Source organism: Myotis davidii, unplaced genomic scaffold, assembly GCF_000327345.1.
Source record: "Myotis davidii unplaced genomic scaffold, ASM32734v1 scaffold654, whole genome shotgun sequence".
Lineage (NCBI taxonomy): Eukaryota > Metazoa > Chordata > Mammalia > Chiroptera > Vespertilionidae > Myotis > Myotis davidii.
The window spans coordinates 1,027,918-1,044,936 of NW_006285795.1; the positions used below are offsets into that span (position 1 = coordinate 1,027,918).

The following is a 17,019-nucleotide window of genomic DNA, read 5'->3' on the forward strand; positions in this document are numbered from 1 at the left end:
TGGTGCTGGCGCGCACACAAGCAGGTGGAGCGAGTACCTCCACCAGCGCCTGTGCACGCACTCCACTGGGGTGGGGGAAGCTCCTACCCTGACCCCATCTCCCCGGTGCCTGCATGCTCCCACCTCGACCCGGGCTACCCAGGGTCCACGTGCACCGGCCCGCCCCTGGCTCCCCGGTGCCTGTGCACATGCAAGTGGCCACGGGGCCAGAACTTCCCCAGTATTGCCATGGCAACACGGGGGAGGTACCTGTCCTGTCCCCCGGCTGCCAAGTGCCTGTGTATGCAAATTAACCTGCCATCTTTGTTGGGTTAATTTGTCTACTCACTCCTCACTGGCTGGTGGACGTGGCTTGTGGGCATCACAGAGGAATGGTTAATTTGCATGTTTCTCTTTTATTATATAGGATTCCTTATGCTGTATTATATCCCATGACTATTTTGTAACTAATTTGTACTTCTTAATCCCTTCACCTTTTGGGACAATAAAGCATTTAAAAATCACTGTTACCAAACTCTGCTGTTCAAGTTCCCGTTATGTTCCATCCTGCAGTGGTGGTTGGGGCAGGGATGGGGGTGGGGTGGGGACAGGGACCACACTTTGGTTCTGGGTGCAGCTTGAGGTGAAAGTTCTCTCCTCTGCGCATGCCTCATCTGCATGACAAGGGGCTTAGGTCCGTCCTCTCTAAAAAGCAACTCAGGCCCTAGTCGGCCTGGCTCAGTGGATAGAGCGCCAGCCTGTGGAATGAAGGGTCCTGGGTTCCATTCGGTCAAGGGCATGTACCTCAGTTGCAGGCTCATCCCCGACCCAGGCCCCGGTCGGGGCTTATGCAGGGGGCAACCACATCAATGTTTCTCTCTGTCTTGCCCTCTCTCTTCCATTCTCCCTGAAAATCAATGGAAAAATATCCTCAGGTGAGGATTTAAGAAGTAATTAATTAGTTCATTTAAAAGCAACTCTGGATCTTGATAAACAGGAGAGGGCCATTTTGAGCTGGGTCTGAGGTTGCATAATCAGCGGACCATCTCTACTGTTCTCTGATAAAAAGCCAGTGTTTAAGCAGACATATCATATGGATAAAAATGGCCATGGACACCGTACTAGTATACACAACAAACATCCTTCCAAGGTTTGGGTGCCAGATAAAAAATAGTTTGTTAATTGCACAACTAAATATGATTTAATTTCATACTTTGTTATAATGTTCTATAAATAAATACACAGTGGAAATATAAGAAGCCCTTTCTTGCATCCCCTCTTTTTTGGTTTAGAAGACATGGTCACTATTGTCTAGACTTAGGACCTTCAAATGTATACACCTATGAAATTTCCCAACCTCCCATTTCCATTCCTCCTTCTCCTCTCTCCCCTCCCTCTGCAAGGCCTGCTGTTCGCCCTCACGCCACCCTTCCTGCTCAGTGATGACTTCAGCGCTCCTCCCAGCCCTGCGTTTCCCCCCTGCACACCCGCGGCCCCCAGGCCTCTGCAGCAGAACATCACGAAGGCATCTGTGGTGGCCAGCCTGGAATCTCTCAGCACCACAGCGCACACGCCCTACTCTGGACAGATTCTAGCCAAATAAAACAACTGGGGACACCGGGGTAGAAGTCAGGCACTGAGTTGGGGATGAAGATTTTCCATCCCCTGCCTCTGCAGTCACCGCGTTCATACCACCCTCCCCCCAGAGAAGAGGGTAAGTTCCTCAACCCACTTCCAGTGTCTCATGTGTCAATCCCAGGCACAGAGCGCCTGTGGCTCCGTATTCACATCCCTGTACCAACAAGTTCATCGGGATTCTCTCCAGAAAGCCAGGCTCCCAGGAAATGCACAAAGGGTCCCGGATGAACACACTCTGTGCAGGTGGCCCCGCAGCTCCAGGCCAGCAAAGGTCAGTGCCAGTGTTTGGCTGAATGAAAGGCTGCAGGGATAAAGGCACACACCTCACAGACCCGGAGGGGCTCCGCCTCAACCTACCCATGTCGGGGCCAAAGTGTTAAGAAGAGTAGGGGAGCCCTAGCTGGTTTGGCTCAGTGGATAGAGCATTGGCCCTTGGACGGAAAGGTCCCAGGTTTGATTCCGGTCAAGGGCACGTACCTTGGTTGCAGGCTAGATCTCTAGCCTCAGTCAGGGGCACGTGCAGGAGGCAACCAATTGATGTGTCTGTCACTCTCACACAGATGTTTCTCTCTCTGTGTCTCTCCACCTCTCTTCCACTGTCTCTAAAACTCAATGGAAAAGTATCCTTGGGTGAGGATTAACAACAACAAAAGAAGAAGAAGGAGGGTCGGGGGAGGATGTGAAAGATTCAGACATTAACCTGCATAAAGAAACATCCTTTCCTGTACCAAATTTGCACACCAGGTTCCCTTAAGTGCACATTTACTCCTTGGTACTTATTCTGATTGTATGTGTCCTCTGAGCACCCTTTTGGTTGTTCACTTTCCAGGCCTTTCCCATCTTGTCCCTTCAGCCCACTGGCCGATACTAATATGCAACCTTAGCTATACTTGGTGACTACCTTGTGCAACACTTTTCCCAGCCTGGCTGAGCCCCAAGGACCCTCGAGGCCTCCACCCAGTCTACCCTGATCCTGCTCATGTTGCCAATGCTGCACCATTATACCAACACATCATAACACAACCTCACATATTCCTTTCACTCTATCTTAGAGCTTTCAAAACTATACACTAAATCTAGAATGCTTATATATTTGATGGCCAACTTTTTGCTTTAAAAATAAAAATTTGGCAGGATGACAATATTTAGTAATAGCACAACCTAAGTACTACCTCTAAAGGAAGAATAAAACATCATCTAATACTGTTATCAAATGTTCAGCTCCCTAAACTCTAGAATCCTTCACAGTAGTCAGCAAACTCATTAGTCAACAGAGCCAAATATCAACAGTACAACGATTGAAAGTTCTTTTGAGAGCCAAATTTTTTAAACTTAAACTATATAGGTAGGTACATTGTTATTAACTTAATTAGGGCACTCCTAAGGCTTAGGAAGAGCCACACTGAAGGGGCTAAAGAGCTGCATGTGGCTCATGAACCACAGTTTGCCGACCACGGCTTAGGGGATGAATGATAGCAGAATAGCACTTGGCATTCTTCTGTGATGGCCTAGAGAAATGAGTTCCCTTCCGGGAAATCCAGTTTATTGTTAGTGGGTCCAGCACAAGGCGAAGATGTGGAGAAAAGGGAACCCTAGTACACTGCTGATGGGAATGCAGACCGGTGCAGACACTGTGGAAATCAGTATGGAGGTTTTCCTCAAAAAATTAAATATGGAACTGCGATTTGACCCAGTGATCCCACTTCTATATCTTAAGAAACCCGAAGCACCAATCAGAAAGAATGCATGCACCTCTATGTTCATAACAGCACAATTTACAATAGCTAAGATCTAGAAACAGCCCAAGTGCCCATCAGTAGATGAGTGGATAAAAAAGATGTGGTACATTTACACCATGGAATACTAGGCAGCAGTAAAAAAGAAGAACCTCCTACCTGCTGAGACAACATGGAGTGTCTTGAAGAGTATCATGCTAAGTGAAATAAGTCAGTCAGAGAAAGACAAGGATCCCATGATCTCACTCACAGGTGGAATCTAAGTAACAAAATGAACTGATGAATGGAGTGGATCCAGAGACATGGAAACAGGGAACAGAGTTCTGAATCTTGGAGGGAAGGCAGGGGAGGTAACCAACCAAGGACCTTGTATGCATATATGCATGGCCCATGGCCACAGACAATGGGGCAGTCAGGGCCTGGGGTGGGGGCGGGCTGGAGGGGCCAATGGGGGAGGGGGGACATATACTTTCAACAGTAAAGAATTATTTTTTTAATTAGCTTATGCAGCACTAAAACACTTGGATATATAGGTTTAGCTGTGTGTAGGTTGTTTCAGATGTGTTAGCAATGTTTTCATTGTTTACTCAGAAAAAAAAATAAAGATAGTTAATAATAAAGGGAGGAGTGATGAAAAGCCCATTTGGAATCACTTCTGCCCTCTGGGTACGCCCGGCAGGGGAGGTTTACTGCTCAAAAGGGAAGCCCACTTCCTGGTTGGTACTTTCCTGAGGTTAGGTGGCTCCTGCACTGCTACAGAAAAGTTAATTTCCTGTTCCATTTTTCCTGAAGCATTTGTGCACTTTGGCTTAATTAATACTAGATTTTCCACTAGGGAAGAAGCAGGCGAGGGCTGCAACTATTACACTTACTATTGCTTGTTAAAGAAGCAGTGAAACATCAAGAGGAAACTCAATTGTGACCGCACAGATTGGGACTCCTAGTGACATTTTGAAATATAACTGTATAACTTGACATTTAAGTAGCACACTCTCCTATAACTTTTTAATGAAAAAGAAGGAGCATTCCTGGTACTCGAATTTATGTTGCTTATATGCTTTCTTTCCCCTCAAGAGCCTCCGAATGCAATGAGAATCTTTTCATGACATTATGCTTTGGGCTGTGTTAAATTAACTGCACAATGAGGCCATTAGGCTGACGTGTTTCTAAAGCCTGAGCAGCCTACATAAGCACACCAAAATCTGTCTATAAATGCCTCCAGATTATGAAATCAAAACAGAAGAACCACCAATCACGAACAGCCAACTAGGCTTGAAGTTATTCTCAATCGATAATTTCCTTGCTCTGCTTCCACCTTTTCTGTATAGAAGTTTTTACCAGGTCTCCTGCCGTTGGAGTTCTAACCACTTCTGGTTTGGAGCTGCCTGATTTGAATAGATTTTTGCTCAAATAAACTCATAACGTATTTAACATGCCTGTTTCTCCTTAAGTAATGTTTATTCCCCTGTTCTTTATATTCTCAATCTTTTCCAAAGCACTCTGCTACAGTGTCTAATTTGATCCCATAACATCTCTGCAACAGACATTTCCACCCCCAGGCTACATGGAACCCGGAGGAGTCACTTGCCCATGGTCACTCAGTCTTCACCATGGGAACTGGGTCTCCATTGGTGCTAGCTGGCCTGGAGAGTGAGTGGGGCACAGCAGGGTCAGCCTCAGATGCATGGACCTTTGACAGATGGTTCAGAAGGTTCCCAGAAGCCTGCACCACCACCCCAACAACATCCACTCTGTCTTACGTCATCAGGACCCTGGAGCAATATTACTGTTAAAATAAATTCCATTTTTACTCCATAAGTTATTCACTATCATCAGGCTTTTTCACTTGCCTGACTCTCCCATCCTGAATTGACCTCCCCCAGCCTATCCACTGCCCCCAGATCACTCTCTTCAGCATAGTCTAAATATACTTAGAGCAGCAGAAATCAGCTCATTTGTAAAGATCAGTTGTGAGGTGTCTAAGAAATTGGCTATTGCCCTGGCTGGTATAGCTCAGTTGGTTGAGCATTGTCTGACATACCAAGAGGTCACTGGTTTGATTCCTGGTTGCAGGCTTGATCCCCAGTAGGGGGCATGCAGGAGGCAGCTGATCAATATTTCTCTCTTTCTCTCTCTCTACTCCCTCTCCCTTCCTGTCTCTCTAAAATCAATCTATACATATATAAGCCTAAGCGATTGAACCACTGGACGACTGGAATGACTGGAATGACTGGTCGCTATGATGCACATTGACCACCGGGGGGCAGATGCTCAACACAGGAGCTGCCCCCTGATGGTCAGTGCACTCCCACAGTGGCCTGGTGGCTGCCACTCCCTCAGTAGTCCTGCAAGGTCCCATCTCTGGAGAATGGGCCAGGCACCGATGGACCTGCACCACTGACATGATCCTGACAGCTCCACTGGCCTCCTGGAATTTGGCCTCGGGCACCATGGCCACTTCCCCTCCCTAGATGCTCCACAAAGAAGAAAGGATATAAGAGCAGCTGCCAGGGGGCTCCCAACAACTGGCGGGAACATCAGCGGGACAGATCCAGATCCCGGGCCTGCCCGGAGGACTGATCGCATCCTGCCCACCCCCCAACCCCACTAGGGACCCCACTAGGGACCCCACTAGGGACCAGGAATTGCACAAATTCTTGCACCAGGCCTCTAGTAAAAAATAAACACATATATTTTTTTAATCTAATGAAAAGACACAGGCTGAGGATCAAAGATATGTACTACACATGCATTCTTGAAACAAGAACAATATAAGCCATCTAAAGTGCTTATTTTTGTGCCGGAGCTAAACCCAGCTTCTCAGGGGCAGGAAGGACAAATCGATTGGATGTCAACTCTAGTCAGCCACCATTCTTGGTGTTTCCAGACACATATTCAGTTCTCATAAGTGGGGCTTAATTAGCTCCCTATGTCCAGTGAGAAAATTGAGAGTTTAGAAATCCAGGTAAAATGTGTCTGTGTCCTACAGCTAGTAAATGACACAGCAGGATTGAAACCAACATGTAGCAGAGCCCATGTTTCTTCCACAACATACCTATGCTCTGTTAGACTTCTTAGCCAATATACTTCACAGGCTGGAAAGTAGAACCCTTGCTGGAGATAGTTAGGCTTATTCTCACCAGCAATGTGCGGAGTAACGGAGTCTCCTGCTTAGCAAACTGCCCCGATGAATTCACACTAGTGTGGGTTTATCAAGAGTCCCTACGTAAGGATTAGAGACACCAAATACAGTAATATTTCAGAGCACCTGACCAGACCCATCTGTACCTCCAACTCCATGTGCTCTTCTTAATAATTATTTTGGTTCATTTTTTTAATTTTGAATCATAAGTACCCTTAGCCTCCATTAGTGAAATTCATTGAAAAAATGTTTCATGAAGATCTTATATGTAGCAGAGATCAATTCCTATTTAGCCATTTTATTCCCTTCTTCACCCTGAACGTAATATGTTTTGTTTTTAACACAGTTGACAGAGTACTGTCTCCCTTGCACATGTCCAACTTTGGTATAGCTTCTGAGAACGTAAGTCCTATTCTAGAACATGAGCTCATCTTTTTGGTGAACCTGGCTACCTAGGCAAACATATCCAAAGGAAACCAAAGGGAAAAATGAAACCAAGACATGCCTTTTACCCCAAAAGGCCAGACACGCCAAGTTGATAACAGGAAGTACTTTTTTTTTATGTCATTGGTTTCCATTTCAAAGGAATGGAATGCCTATCTAATATGAGTTCCTAATTAACTGCATTAGAACAAGAAACAGAAGTCATTAAAGAAAGAAGCAGAAGCTATTGACACATCTTGAAAAAAGAAAACAAGACAGAATGATACTTATAAACTGGCTAATTTCTTGATTCATAGGAAATTTCACATAACTTGCTTAAATGAGCTTCATCAAAGCTCCATTAAAATTTATCTGAGCAAGCAAATTTAAATTTAAAATTCTCTCAGTATGAACAATTTTCACCCATGTGCATATTTCATTACAAAAATTTAACATAGCTCTAATCAACTATCTCAGAGAAATCTACAGGCATTAAATGCTCATCAGTAAGCCCAACTGATTCTATGAAAGTTGTATACCTATTAGTATTCTGACAACATCTCCTGGAAGCCTTTTATACACAGACCCCCGTATTTACATGCTATCAGCAGGATTTTAAAACCTTCACCTTCAAATCTGAGGTTGACAAAGAAGCCAAGAAAGATGGAAAGAAGTTAGAAAGCACTTGTGAAAGAATGTTGGTTTTTGCTTTTTATTGGTTCGTTTCTTTTAATATGATAGATCCTTGAGAATGTTTAGAGGACAAAGATCCCAACAAGACAAATGAGCTGAAGAAAATAGGAAAGACAGATGATACTTGAAGAAGCAGATTCAATGCAGCAAAATGGTAGGATGACTAGCATTAATCAGAAGTGCAAGAAGTGGTCGGGAGTTCAAGGGGTACTGGTACAGGAAAAAGATGGAGTGGAGAACTTGAGAGTTCAGCAAAGAAAGAGAAAGAGAGGGGAGAAGTGGCTCCTCTCATTTCCTTTCCTAGCCTCTGGTCTAAAGTCAGCCTTCTCTGACCCTGAAGTCCGTGACTCATTTATTTATTCACTCACTGACTAGATATTTTAGTCTGCACTCACTATATGTCAGATACCGTTTTGGTAGTGAAGATGTAGCAGTAAGTGAAATGAAGTCCTTGCCCTTAAAGAATTTATATCTATGCAGGGAGGCAGACAGTACATACATGGGGGAGGGGAGAGGATGCAAAAGTAGGTGTACAGTGGTTCGTATAAAACACAATACTATAATTAGTCAATAATAATATAAGAATAAACTGTGTTTTGTGCACTCACACTGTAAACCTACTTTTGCCCAACCCTGTATATATAGCTGTTCAGGGTCCAAGATTTCAACCTTTTCCCCTACTGCTCCCTAACTCATCTTTCTACATCCCCACCTATAGCATCTTATTTATCCCAATATCTTAAAACAAAAAAAAAAAAGGAATTCAGCCCAAACTGAAGACCGGGCCTACAACAAGCAGACCTGACTCTGAAGTGACTTATCAGCCTTCCCAAATTCCGTCTTGGTTCTAACAGTTCATTTTCCTGTGAAAAGGCATTAATTAGAGGCTGGCAAACAGGGAGAGAAATCCAATAATGCTTTTATCTCAGGCATGCTTGCCCACGTGCTTATGTTCACTTCGACAATTGCTTATTGCTCACCTGCTTTGTGAAGGCCAGAGGTTAGAGTCTGTAGGGAATGAGTAAATCTTCAAGGGTATTAAATCGTTATTCTTTTTTAAAAATATGTTTTGTTGATTTCAGAAAGAGGAAGGAAGGAGAGAGAGAGAGAGAGAGAGAGAGAGAGAGAGAGAGAGAAACGTGGATGAGAGAGAAACATTGATTGGCTGTCTCCCGCACACCCCTCACTGGGGATGTGTCCTCAACCAAGGTACATTCCCTTGACCAGAATTGAACCTGGGACCCTGGAGTCCACAAACTCCTGCATGTCGGGGATCAAGCCCAAAACCTGGGCATGTGCCCTGACCAGGAATCAAACCTGTGACCTCCTGGTGTGTGGAACCCAGTCAACCAATGGAGGCACATGGCCAAGCTAAATAATAATTATTCTGATACTTAATATTCAATGAGCACTTTCTATCTGCTAGACACTTTAAGGGCTTCACATGGCTTATTTCATTTAATCCTCACATTAGCCTTGTAAGGTGGGTGATAATATATCCACTTGCAGGCGAGAAAACAAAATCCTGGGGAGGTCAAGAGTTGTGCCCAAGGTAATTCATCTGACTCCGGAGCTCATGTGCTGAACTCTGCTGCCTCCCAATTTCATACTTTTCCTAGGGCTGCCATAGCAACTACTGAAGGCTTTTCTGGAGCAATACTGTAGGAGTTGTGCATAGATGGCTTTGGATGTGAAGGTAGCTGGTTAGTTGACTGAAATAGTCTAGGCTGGTGACAATGAGAGCACAGTATAGAAATTGTGGAGGTAGATTCAAAGATTTTGAAATATTGATTAGTTATTCCCTGGATTCATTTGGGGAGCTAGAGAAAATTTCACTCTTTACACAGCCATAAGGTGATACTTACTAAGGCCCCTCAGCATGATGAAGGGCCAAAGGCACATCATGGTCTTGGAGAGAAGTTCAAAGTTAGAGCTAGAAAAGATAACGTATAAACTACACAGAGGAGCCCTGGCCGGTTTGGCTCAGTGGATAGAGCGTTGGCCTGCGGACTGAAGGGTCCCAGGTTCAGTTCCGGTCAAGGGCATGTACCTTGGTTGCGGGCACATCCCCAGCAGGGGGTGTGCAGGAGGCAGTTGATCAATGTCTCTCTCTCTCATTGATGTTTCAAACTTTCTATCCCTCTCCCTTCCTCTCTGTAAAAAAAATCAATAAAATATATTAAAAAACAAAACAAAAAACTACACAGAGGAAACCTAGGGATGAGCCAGAAACGAGGGGGATGCAGACAGACAAGTTAAGTGGGGTTGAAACAAATGGTCCCAAATAAGGGCTGTGAACAGGGCAAGAATATTGAGGCCTTTACACAACAATGTAAATATAAATAGTCCTACTGAACTGTACTCTTAAAAATTGTGAAGAGGATACATTTTGTATTTTGTTTCTTACCTCAATTTAAAAATTTTCAATAGGTAACAATTTTAAAAAAGAAATCTGAAAAATGTCACCTTTCGAACTTGGAGCTGTCCAGGCAGATCAGTGACAAGCCTAGAGATTTGGTGAGGAGCCCGGCCAGTCAGATTACGTGATGGGCAAGTTATGGAGAAAGAGTAATAACTATCAAATATAACTAAGTTTTAAAATCTATGCATCCAGGGAAATGGGGGAAGAGGGGGTCCTATTCCTGAAAATAGAGAGGTCAGTAATAGTCAGTGACTTGGGCATGAACATTTGAGAGAAAATTATTTGAGTTTTCATAGTGCTTGTTACTCTTCAATAAAAGATTACAAGGGAAATTGGAGACGCAGGTCTGGAGGTTCAAGAGTGAAAGCTAAGCTAGAAATATACATGCTAGGTTATCTGTGAAAGGGTGAAAATTAGCAATATGCCAAATTGATATAACCACCAAAGCGAAGTATAAAACAAGACAATAAAGGCCCAATAAACGAAACTTGGGAATGCCTTTTAGCATCAGAGTAAATGAAGCCGGAAAGGAGACCACAAGCTATTCGTATTGGTCAGAGAATAACCCTGCTGTGTCACAAAACTCAAAGGGGGACCTTTTTTTTTAATATATTTTATTGATTTTTTACAGAGAGGAAGAGAGAGAGCGAGAGAGAGTTAGAAACATCGATGAGAGAGAAACATCGACCAGCTACCTCCTGCACATCTCCTACTGGGGATGTGCCCACAACCCCGGTACATGCCCTTGACCGGAATGGAACCTGGGACCTTTCAGTCCGCAGGCGGACGCTCTATCCACTGAGCCAAACCGGTTTCGGCGAAAGGGGGACTTTTGAGAACAAGTTGTGCACAACGATGTAAAATTCTTCAGAGAAGAAAGATGTGGATTGAAAAGAAATTATTTGACTTGGTAGCCAAGGAGTCATCAACATGGATCGATGGTTCAGTAGGAAAGGAGGCCAAAGGGAAAGGGAACGGAATGGGTAGGGGTGGCCAGGAGTGCACCCCGAGAGAACCTGCTACCGTTTCTCCGAAGGAAAGGAGCGAGAAGGGGCACCTTGGTGAGGTGGGTTGCCAGGGACAGGGACAGCTTGTTTTCTCAGTTACGAGCATGTTTACTCTCAAAGGGCGGGCCCGATGGAGAGGTATAAATGGTAGAGAGTACCTCTGGAATCCGTTCTGGAAAAGGTCGAAAGACCATGTTCAAGCACACAAGAGAAAGTTAGATTTGAAATTGCCCCCCAACTGCTCTGCCTATCTTCAGTTCCACCCACTGCAGTCCATTCTGGAGTGTTCTCTCTACAACGTAAATCTACTCATGCACTTATAAACTCTTCCATAAATATCTGCTTAATGAGTGCAGAAAAGTGAATAAATAAATTAGTGAATGAATGGGTGAGGAGGAGAAAGAGAAGGATTCTCAGTGAGATAATTACAGACAGGTAATTTCAGATAACTTCACTTAAGGAAAGTGATTACTCCATTTCCCAAGCGTAAGAGCACATTTTGACGTTTTCTATGGATTTCAGAAAGCAAATTGGATAACTTCTGTATCAGACACTAGATCACCTTGCCTCCCGAACCCCTCCAGTGGGCATTACGCAGGCCATAGCTGTGGTAAGCTGTGGACACTGTTTTCACCACTTTGGGCAACACAGACCTGCGAGTTCTTCTGAACAGTACTGGTTGAAAAGGAGGGCGCAGCTCATCTCTACTCTAGCAGGTCTGCACCCACTGAGGCCCTGGCACCCCAATGGCTGCCCAGAGAGTCCATCCTACTTGGAAGTAGGATGGGGCAAACTCAAGCCAATGAAAGACAGAAACGGGGAAAAACTAGAAGATAAATTACTAGCCTTCTTGTCCACTTCCCCCAGTGCCAGTACTGAGACGCAGTCGTTTAATACAGCCTCTCTGGAAATATCTCCCAATAACGCACGCATTTCTGTTGGCTCTCCCCCTTCCTTTCTGCTCCCCACTTTTGTGTCCTGGGATTGCACCTGGTCTAAACAAGTAATTTTGAGACATTTTTCAATGTTCAATATCTTAGGGGATATTTGAAGCATGTTATTAGAAGCACAAACAAAAACGGATTTGTAATGAAAACATTCGTTTATTTGCATTGGCTTACGTTTGGGTACTGGAAAGAGTAGTTGCAGAGAATAGTTGCAGTCACTGAAGGAGAATGAAAAGGCAAGAAGAAATGGTGAACGAACAGTCAAGCAACAAGGAAACAGTCATTCTCCTTGTAGACTATCAACAGGAGATAATCAGAAACACATGGCTCTGGTGAGCACAGATGTGGTCCCCAGATAGCAAAGTTTCCATCAAAGGAGCCCATATTAAGGAGATTTTTCTCCCATTGTGCCTGTTTGTAATTAATGTGTTCCTATGTTATGACATATTAAAGTGTTAGATTCCAAAAACAAAAATTTACTGAGTGACTTATCTCAATGAAGACAATTGAAATTGTCTTCAGTTTACATATTAAATTGAAATAATTTTTAAGCGACAACAAATTACCAGCTAAAATTCAAACAACTAAGAAATGACAAAAAGTATACTTGCTTAGCAAAGCCCCTTGGGGAGTTAAAAATGGAAAAAAGAATAAAAAATTGGCCAGAAAGAGGGAGAGTACTTCCTTGCTATGGAAAGTTGGCATACACTATACCATGATCTCAATCTGCACTGAGAACAGTTTTAGACATTGAACCAGATCCCAGTGGTAAAGATGTAAAGGGCACAGTCAGTCACCCACCTTTAAATATTTGCTACCACAAATATTTAACCCTCTGTTCCTAGGCTGCTATAGCACAAAAGGTCTTCTCTTAAAACGACTGAAACCAAAGACTGGGACATACTCACTGCTCATTCAAGAAAGCATGAAAACTATGATTCAAGAAATGCTCTGTGACTACACTTTGGTTTCTGACTGTGTATTCCTGCAGACTCCACCGCAGTCATTAAATCAGTTTTTCAAATGTCCTCAGGTAGATTCTTTAAGAATTTTTTTTTCCTTTTGTAGATTTGTAAATCCAGATGCAACTGCCACTTCCTGGAGGGGCAGTTAGTTTAAAGTTTAAATGTATTACTGTTTAAGCATTTGTCATGTTTCTTGGTATTTCTTTAGGTCTGAATAGCTGAAGGAAATTATAACTTTTCCCAGAGAATTGCACATACACATACACACAACATTTTCCATAAAGTACATAAGCTCGGTAGATACCTCATCCATCCAAATACTTTCTGGAATCCATGAGCCTAATGTCAAAGCCAGCTGCTTTAAGTAACTTTAAAAATCACTTAAAGATGGATAAACACAAGGAAGGGAAAGCCCTAGTAGCATGCCTATTTTGGTATGCCCATCAAAGTAAAAACAAATCCCTTTTTTAAAATTTTTATTGTTTTTTTAATCAGAGAGGAAGGGAGAGAGAGAGAGAGAGAGAGAGAGAGAGAGAGAACTAGAAACATCAATGATGAGAGAATCATTGATCAGCTGCCTCCAGCACGCCCCCCACTGGGGATGGAGCCTGAAACCTGAGCATGTGCCCTTGACTGGAATTGAACCCGGGACCCTTCAGTCCACAGGCTGACGCTCTATCTATTTAGTTTCTAAACTAGAGAGGGCTAGCTATTTTTAAATAAATTTCATAAGTAGCTGTCTTTGAGAATAATCTATATGTTGGCCCCAAAGACATTTCTTTTTTCACTTAAGCTATCTGAAAGAATATTAATATTCAAAACTGGATTATTATTCTGGATCAGATACTATAAGAATAACTAATTTATACCTGATTTAAACTAACTTCCACATGATACATTCTCTCTAGCTTCCTTTCTATCTCTACAAAAAATGACTCTAAACCAATGGCTGGCACAAGTTAAGTTAAAAATAGAGGCACGTGGCAAGTGTTTGGAAATTTAGTGTTCATATGTATGGATTTCTGGACTGTAATTGTGAATTTAGAATCTTGCTTATGATTAAAATATTTAATACTATCAACAATTTGCAAAAAAAATCATGTGTTTGTCAAATTTTGTGAAGAAAAATTCTAAAGTGAATGTTTTATGCAAGCAGCCAAAAAGATCCAAAGTGAAATGAATTTTCCTGGGACAGCCTAGAAATAACAGTTAACATATGCCTAAGCTGCAGACAAAAGCAGGATACGTGTAAAATCAAGGAGGGAGTAAAAGGGGCTGTAAGTTAATGAATAAAAACCTTTTTGTCCAAAATTTTCAACAAAAAGTTTAGGTACTTAAGGAGCAAAACCATCTCAACTATTTTTAAAGAAATTATATTTATTTAATATTAGAACCTAACAAGAAGTGACTTTCAAAGTCACAGTTTATATCCATCATAAATTTGATATACTAAAAAAAAAAAACATCCAAAAATTACAGGAGTTAAGTTAATGTTAGGATAAGTAAACAAAAATACATAGTCTTCAATTACTTTAGAGTATTTAATAACTGATTCACACTTGCAGCTGCTGTTCATCGAGAAGTGTTTCTAGTTAACTTATTTATCTGCTATTTTTTGCATAACATATTTCTTGGTCAAGATGCTTCTTGACATTATTGATAAAATAAGTCATTCATGTAAAAGTTTTCAAATTTTCTTCATTCTAACCTAATATTATTTTGTATTTCAATAAGTTCTTAGAGTTGTGCTTTCACAAATTATTATTAGATTTTGAACTTATTTTTACTTAGAGCATCAGCCCTGCAGTAGGGACCGGGTAGATGGACCATGTCAGAACGCTGGCCCAGGGGCCGGCCTGAACATCTGGGGGCGTCAGCCATCTGGTCTGTAAAATAATGACGCTCATACCTGCCTTACCTAACTCACAGGGTTGAGTCCGATATGAATCCATAAAGAGTTTTTAAAAACAAGATGGTACTTGTGCTGGAGGTGTTAGCAATAATGGTAAAAGTACTGTTTGGTATTTAACAAGAAATTCTGCTCCAAACAATAACCGTGATCATAGAATTTACTGCAGAAATAAGACAGTAGTTTACTGATTGCTAAATTACCTTGCTACAATACCTGCTGTAGCATAGAAATCATTGACTTTGCTACTGTGAATTTTGTCTGTGTGTTTTCTTTTTCTTTTCTTTTTTTTTTTAGACTGGACTATTTTAAGTATCATTTCACTGACAGGCATAAGGGGCGGGGGGTGCTATATTAAAATAGTAATCTGAGTGTTTTTATGTGTTTTGTGTTTTCTCTAACACTTGACAAGTGAGATTAGTAAAGTTAATTAGCATAGGATAAGTATAGGATAATCTATATTTTCCTAATTCTATAAGCAATAAAATGCGGTGTATCAATTCTTTTGAAGAAACCTATTGTCATTTTCTTTTAAATGCTTCAGAAATAAACATTTGTTCTAGAAATGTGTTCACCAACCAAAATTGATTTAACCTATTACGAAATGGAATTTGGGAGTGTCTTTGAGTCTGGCGTGGTCGGGGTGCTCACACTGGCTGCCTTGAGGAAAGAAACACTTAGTGTTTATCACCTTTTAGGGATCTTTATTTATGTTTCTAAACTTTAAATCTGTAGGTCTCTTAGAACCCTAAGGTTTTCAGAAAGCATGCAGATCACTCCCACCTCCTCCAAATTGTCTATTTCATTCAGCTGGAATGAAGCGAACACCTCAGAGAGAAAATAGTGGCCAGGACTTTCTGGGAATAAAGAGAAGTTGAAGCAACATGTGTCTCGCTGTCCTAAGGTCACTCTCTGGGCTGGGTGTATCCTGGACCTCTGTCAGACCTCATGGCAGTTAATTTTAGTTTCACAGAAAGGACAGCGAGAGGCAGAAAATGTCAAGGGTAAGCTTATGACCGCCGTACCTTTCTGATTTCCGGGGCATTGCCAGGGAGAAAGAAGCACGGTTCGTCCACAGAATGTCTTCTCTTGCATCTGCTCGCCTGGGGTTCAGTGGGTGTGTTGGGGGCAGCCCCGGGCACAGTGGCTGCCAGCTTCCTCGTCCCTCGGAGGGTCAGGCTCTGGTAGAAGAGACAGATGGCCACCACCAAACCCACCAAGAAGGGCCGGGGGCAAAATCGCCGTCGACAAAGGAACCCTGGACGACAGACCATGACCAGTTCAGCTGCCCTTGGCCCCTGGCCACGTTGCCGGAAAAGTCATAGCAGCTATTCCCTGTCAGCATGAAGAACACCAATCCGCCGCCTTTTTCCGCAGCTTAAGTAAAGATTGCTCCATCCCGCTCAAGAACTTTCCGAAGAATCATACCAAAGAGTTATAGGTCCCAGAAGTCTGAGTCGGTTGCTAAGAGCTCTTGCGTGGATGACAGTAAGAAGTGGGCTGGCCTGGGTTAAATAACAGTCATTTTAAGAAGACATCCAAATAGCAATAGCGGTAACGAAGAACCCGAGCGGACCCCAGGCTGCCAAACTGTTGCTTCCGGCAATGCCTTCTGTCCACCACCTCCTTCCACTCACAGTGACGACATCACAGGAAAACAGAAGACACCCCCAGGGCCCATCTGGAACCTCCAAACCGCGCCGAAGAGTGCAGTCGCTTAAAACGCAAAGTGCCCAGCAAAGCGCCCCGTGGCGCAGCGGGGAGAAGGGGAATGGGGGGCGGGCCAGCTCGCCGGAGCAGCTCCCCAGTTTTCCTCCGGCTTTAAAAGCTTCCAAGTTCCCTAACTGCTTCCCTTCATTCCGTTTCAAATCGCCACTTTCCTGGAAGCACTTACGGCTTTTAACATAAAAGCGGAGTGAACGGTTTGAATGGACTGGGCTCCTGTTAGGGTTTTCGCCTGTGACTTGGTTGCATTGCGTTTCAAGCTCAAAGTCCTGTGTACTTACTCGGTGTTCATCCTTGCGGCCAGAAAAAAGTTTCCGCGGGTCCCTAATGGATTGTTGGTCGGAGCCACTCGGAAGGAAACACCCCGTCCTGTGACTCCGATCATCTCGCAGACGCGGACACACACACGCGCCCTCCCGGCGGGGAGCGGCGG

At 43.2% G+C, this 17,019-nt stretch overlaps 1 protein-coding gene across 1 annotated transcript in view; it reads right to left on the minus strand.

Moving 5' to 3' along the window:
* The window catches only part of CPED1 (cadherin like and PC-esterase domain containing 1), a 281,356-nt gene extending 264,496 nt beyond the window's left edge, over positions 1-16,860 (minus strand). The window contains exon 1 of the mRNA XM_006756835.2: positions 15,887-16,860. Coding sequence (XP_006756898.1) covers positions 15,887-16,135 — 249 coding nt within the window. The 5' untranslated portion in view covers positions 16,136-16,860. The remainder of the gene's footprint in view (positions 1-15,886) is intronic.
* Between the last annotated feature and the right edge of the window lie 159 nt (positions 16,861-17,019).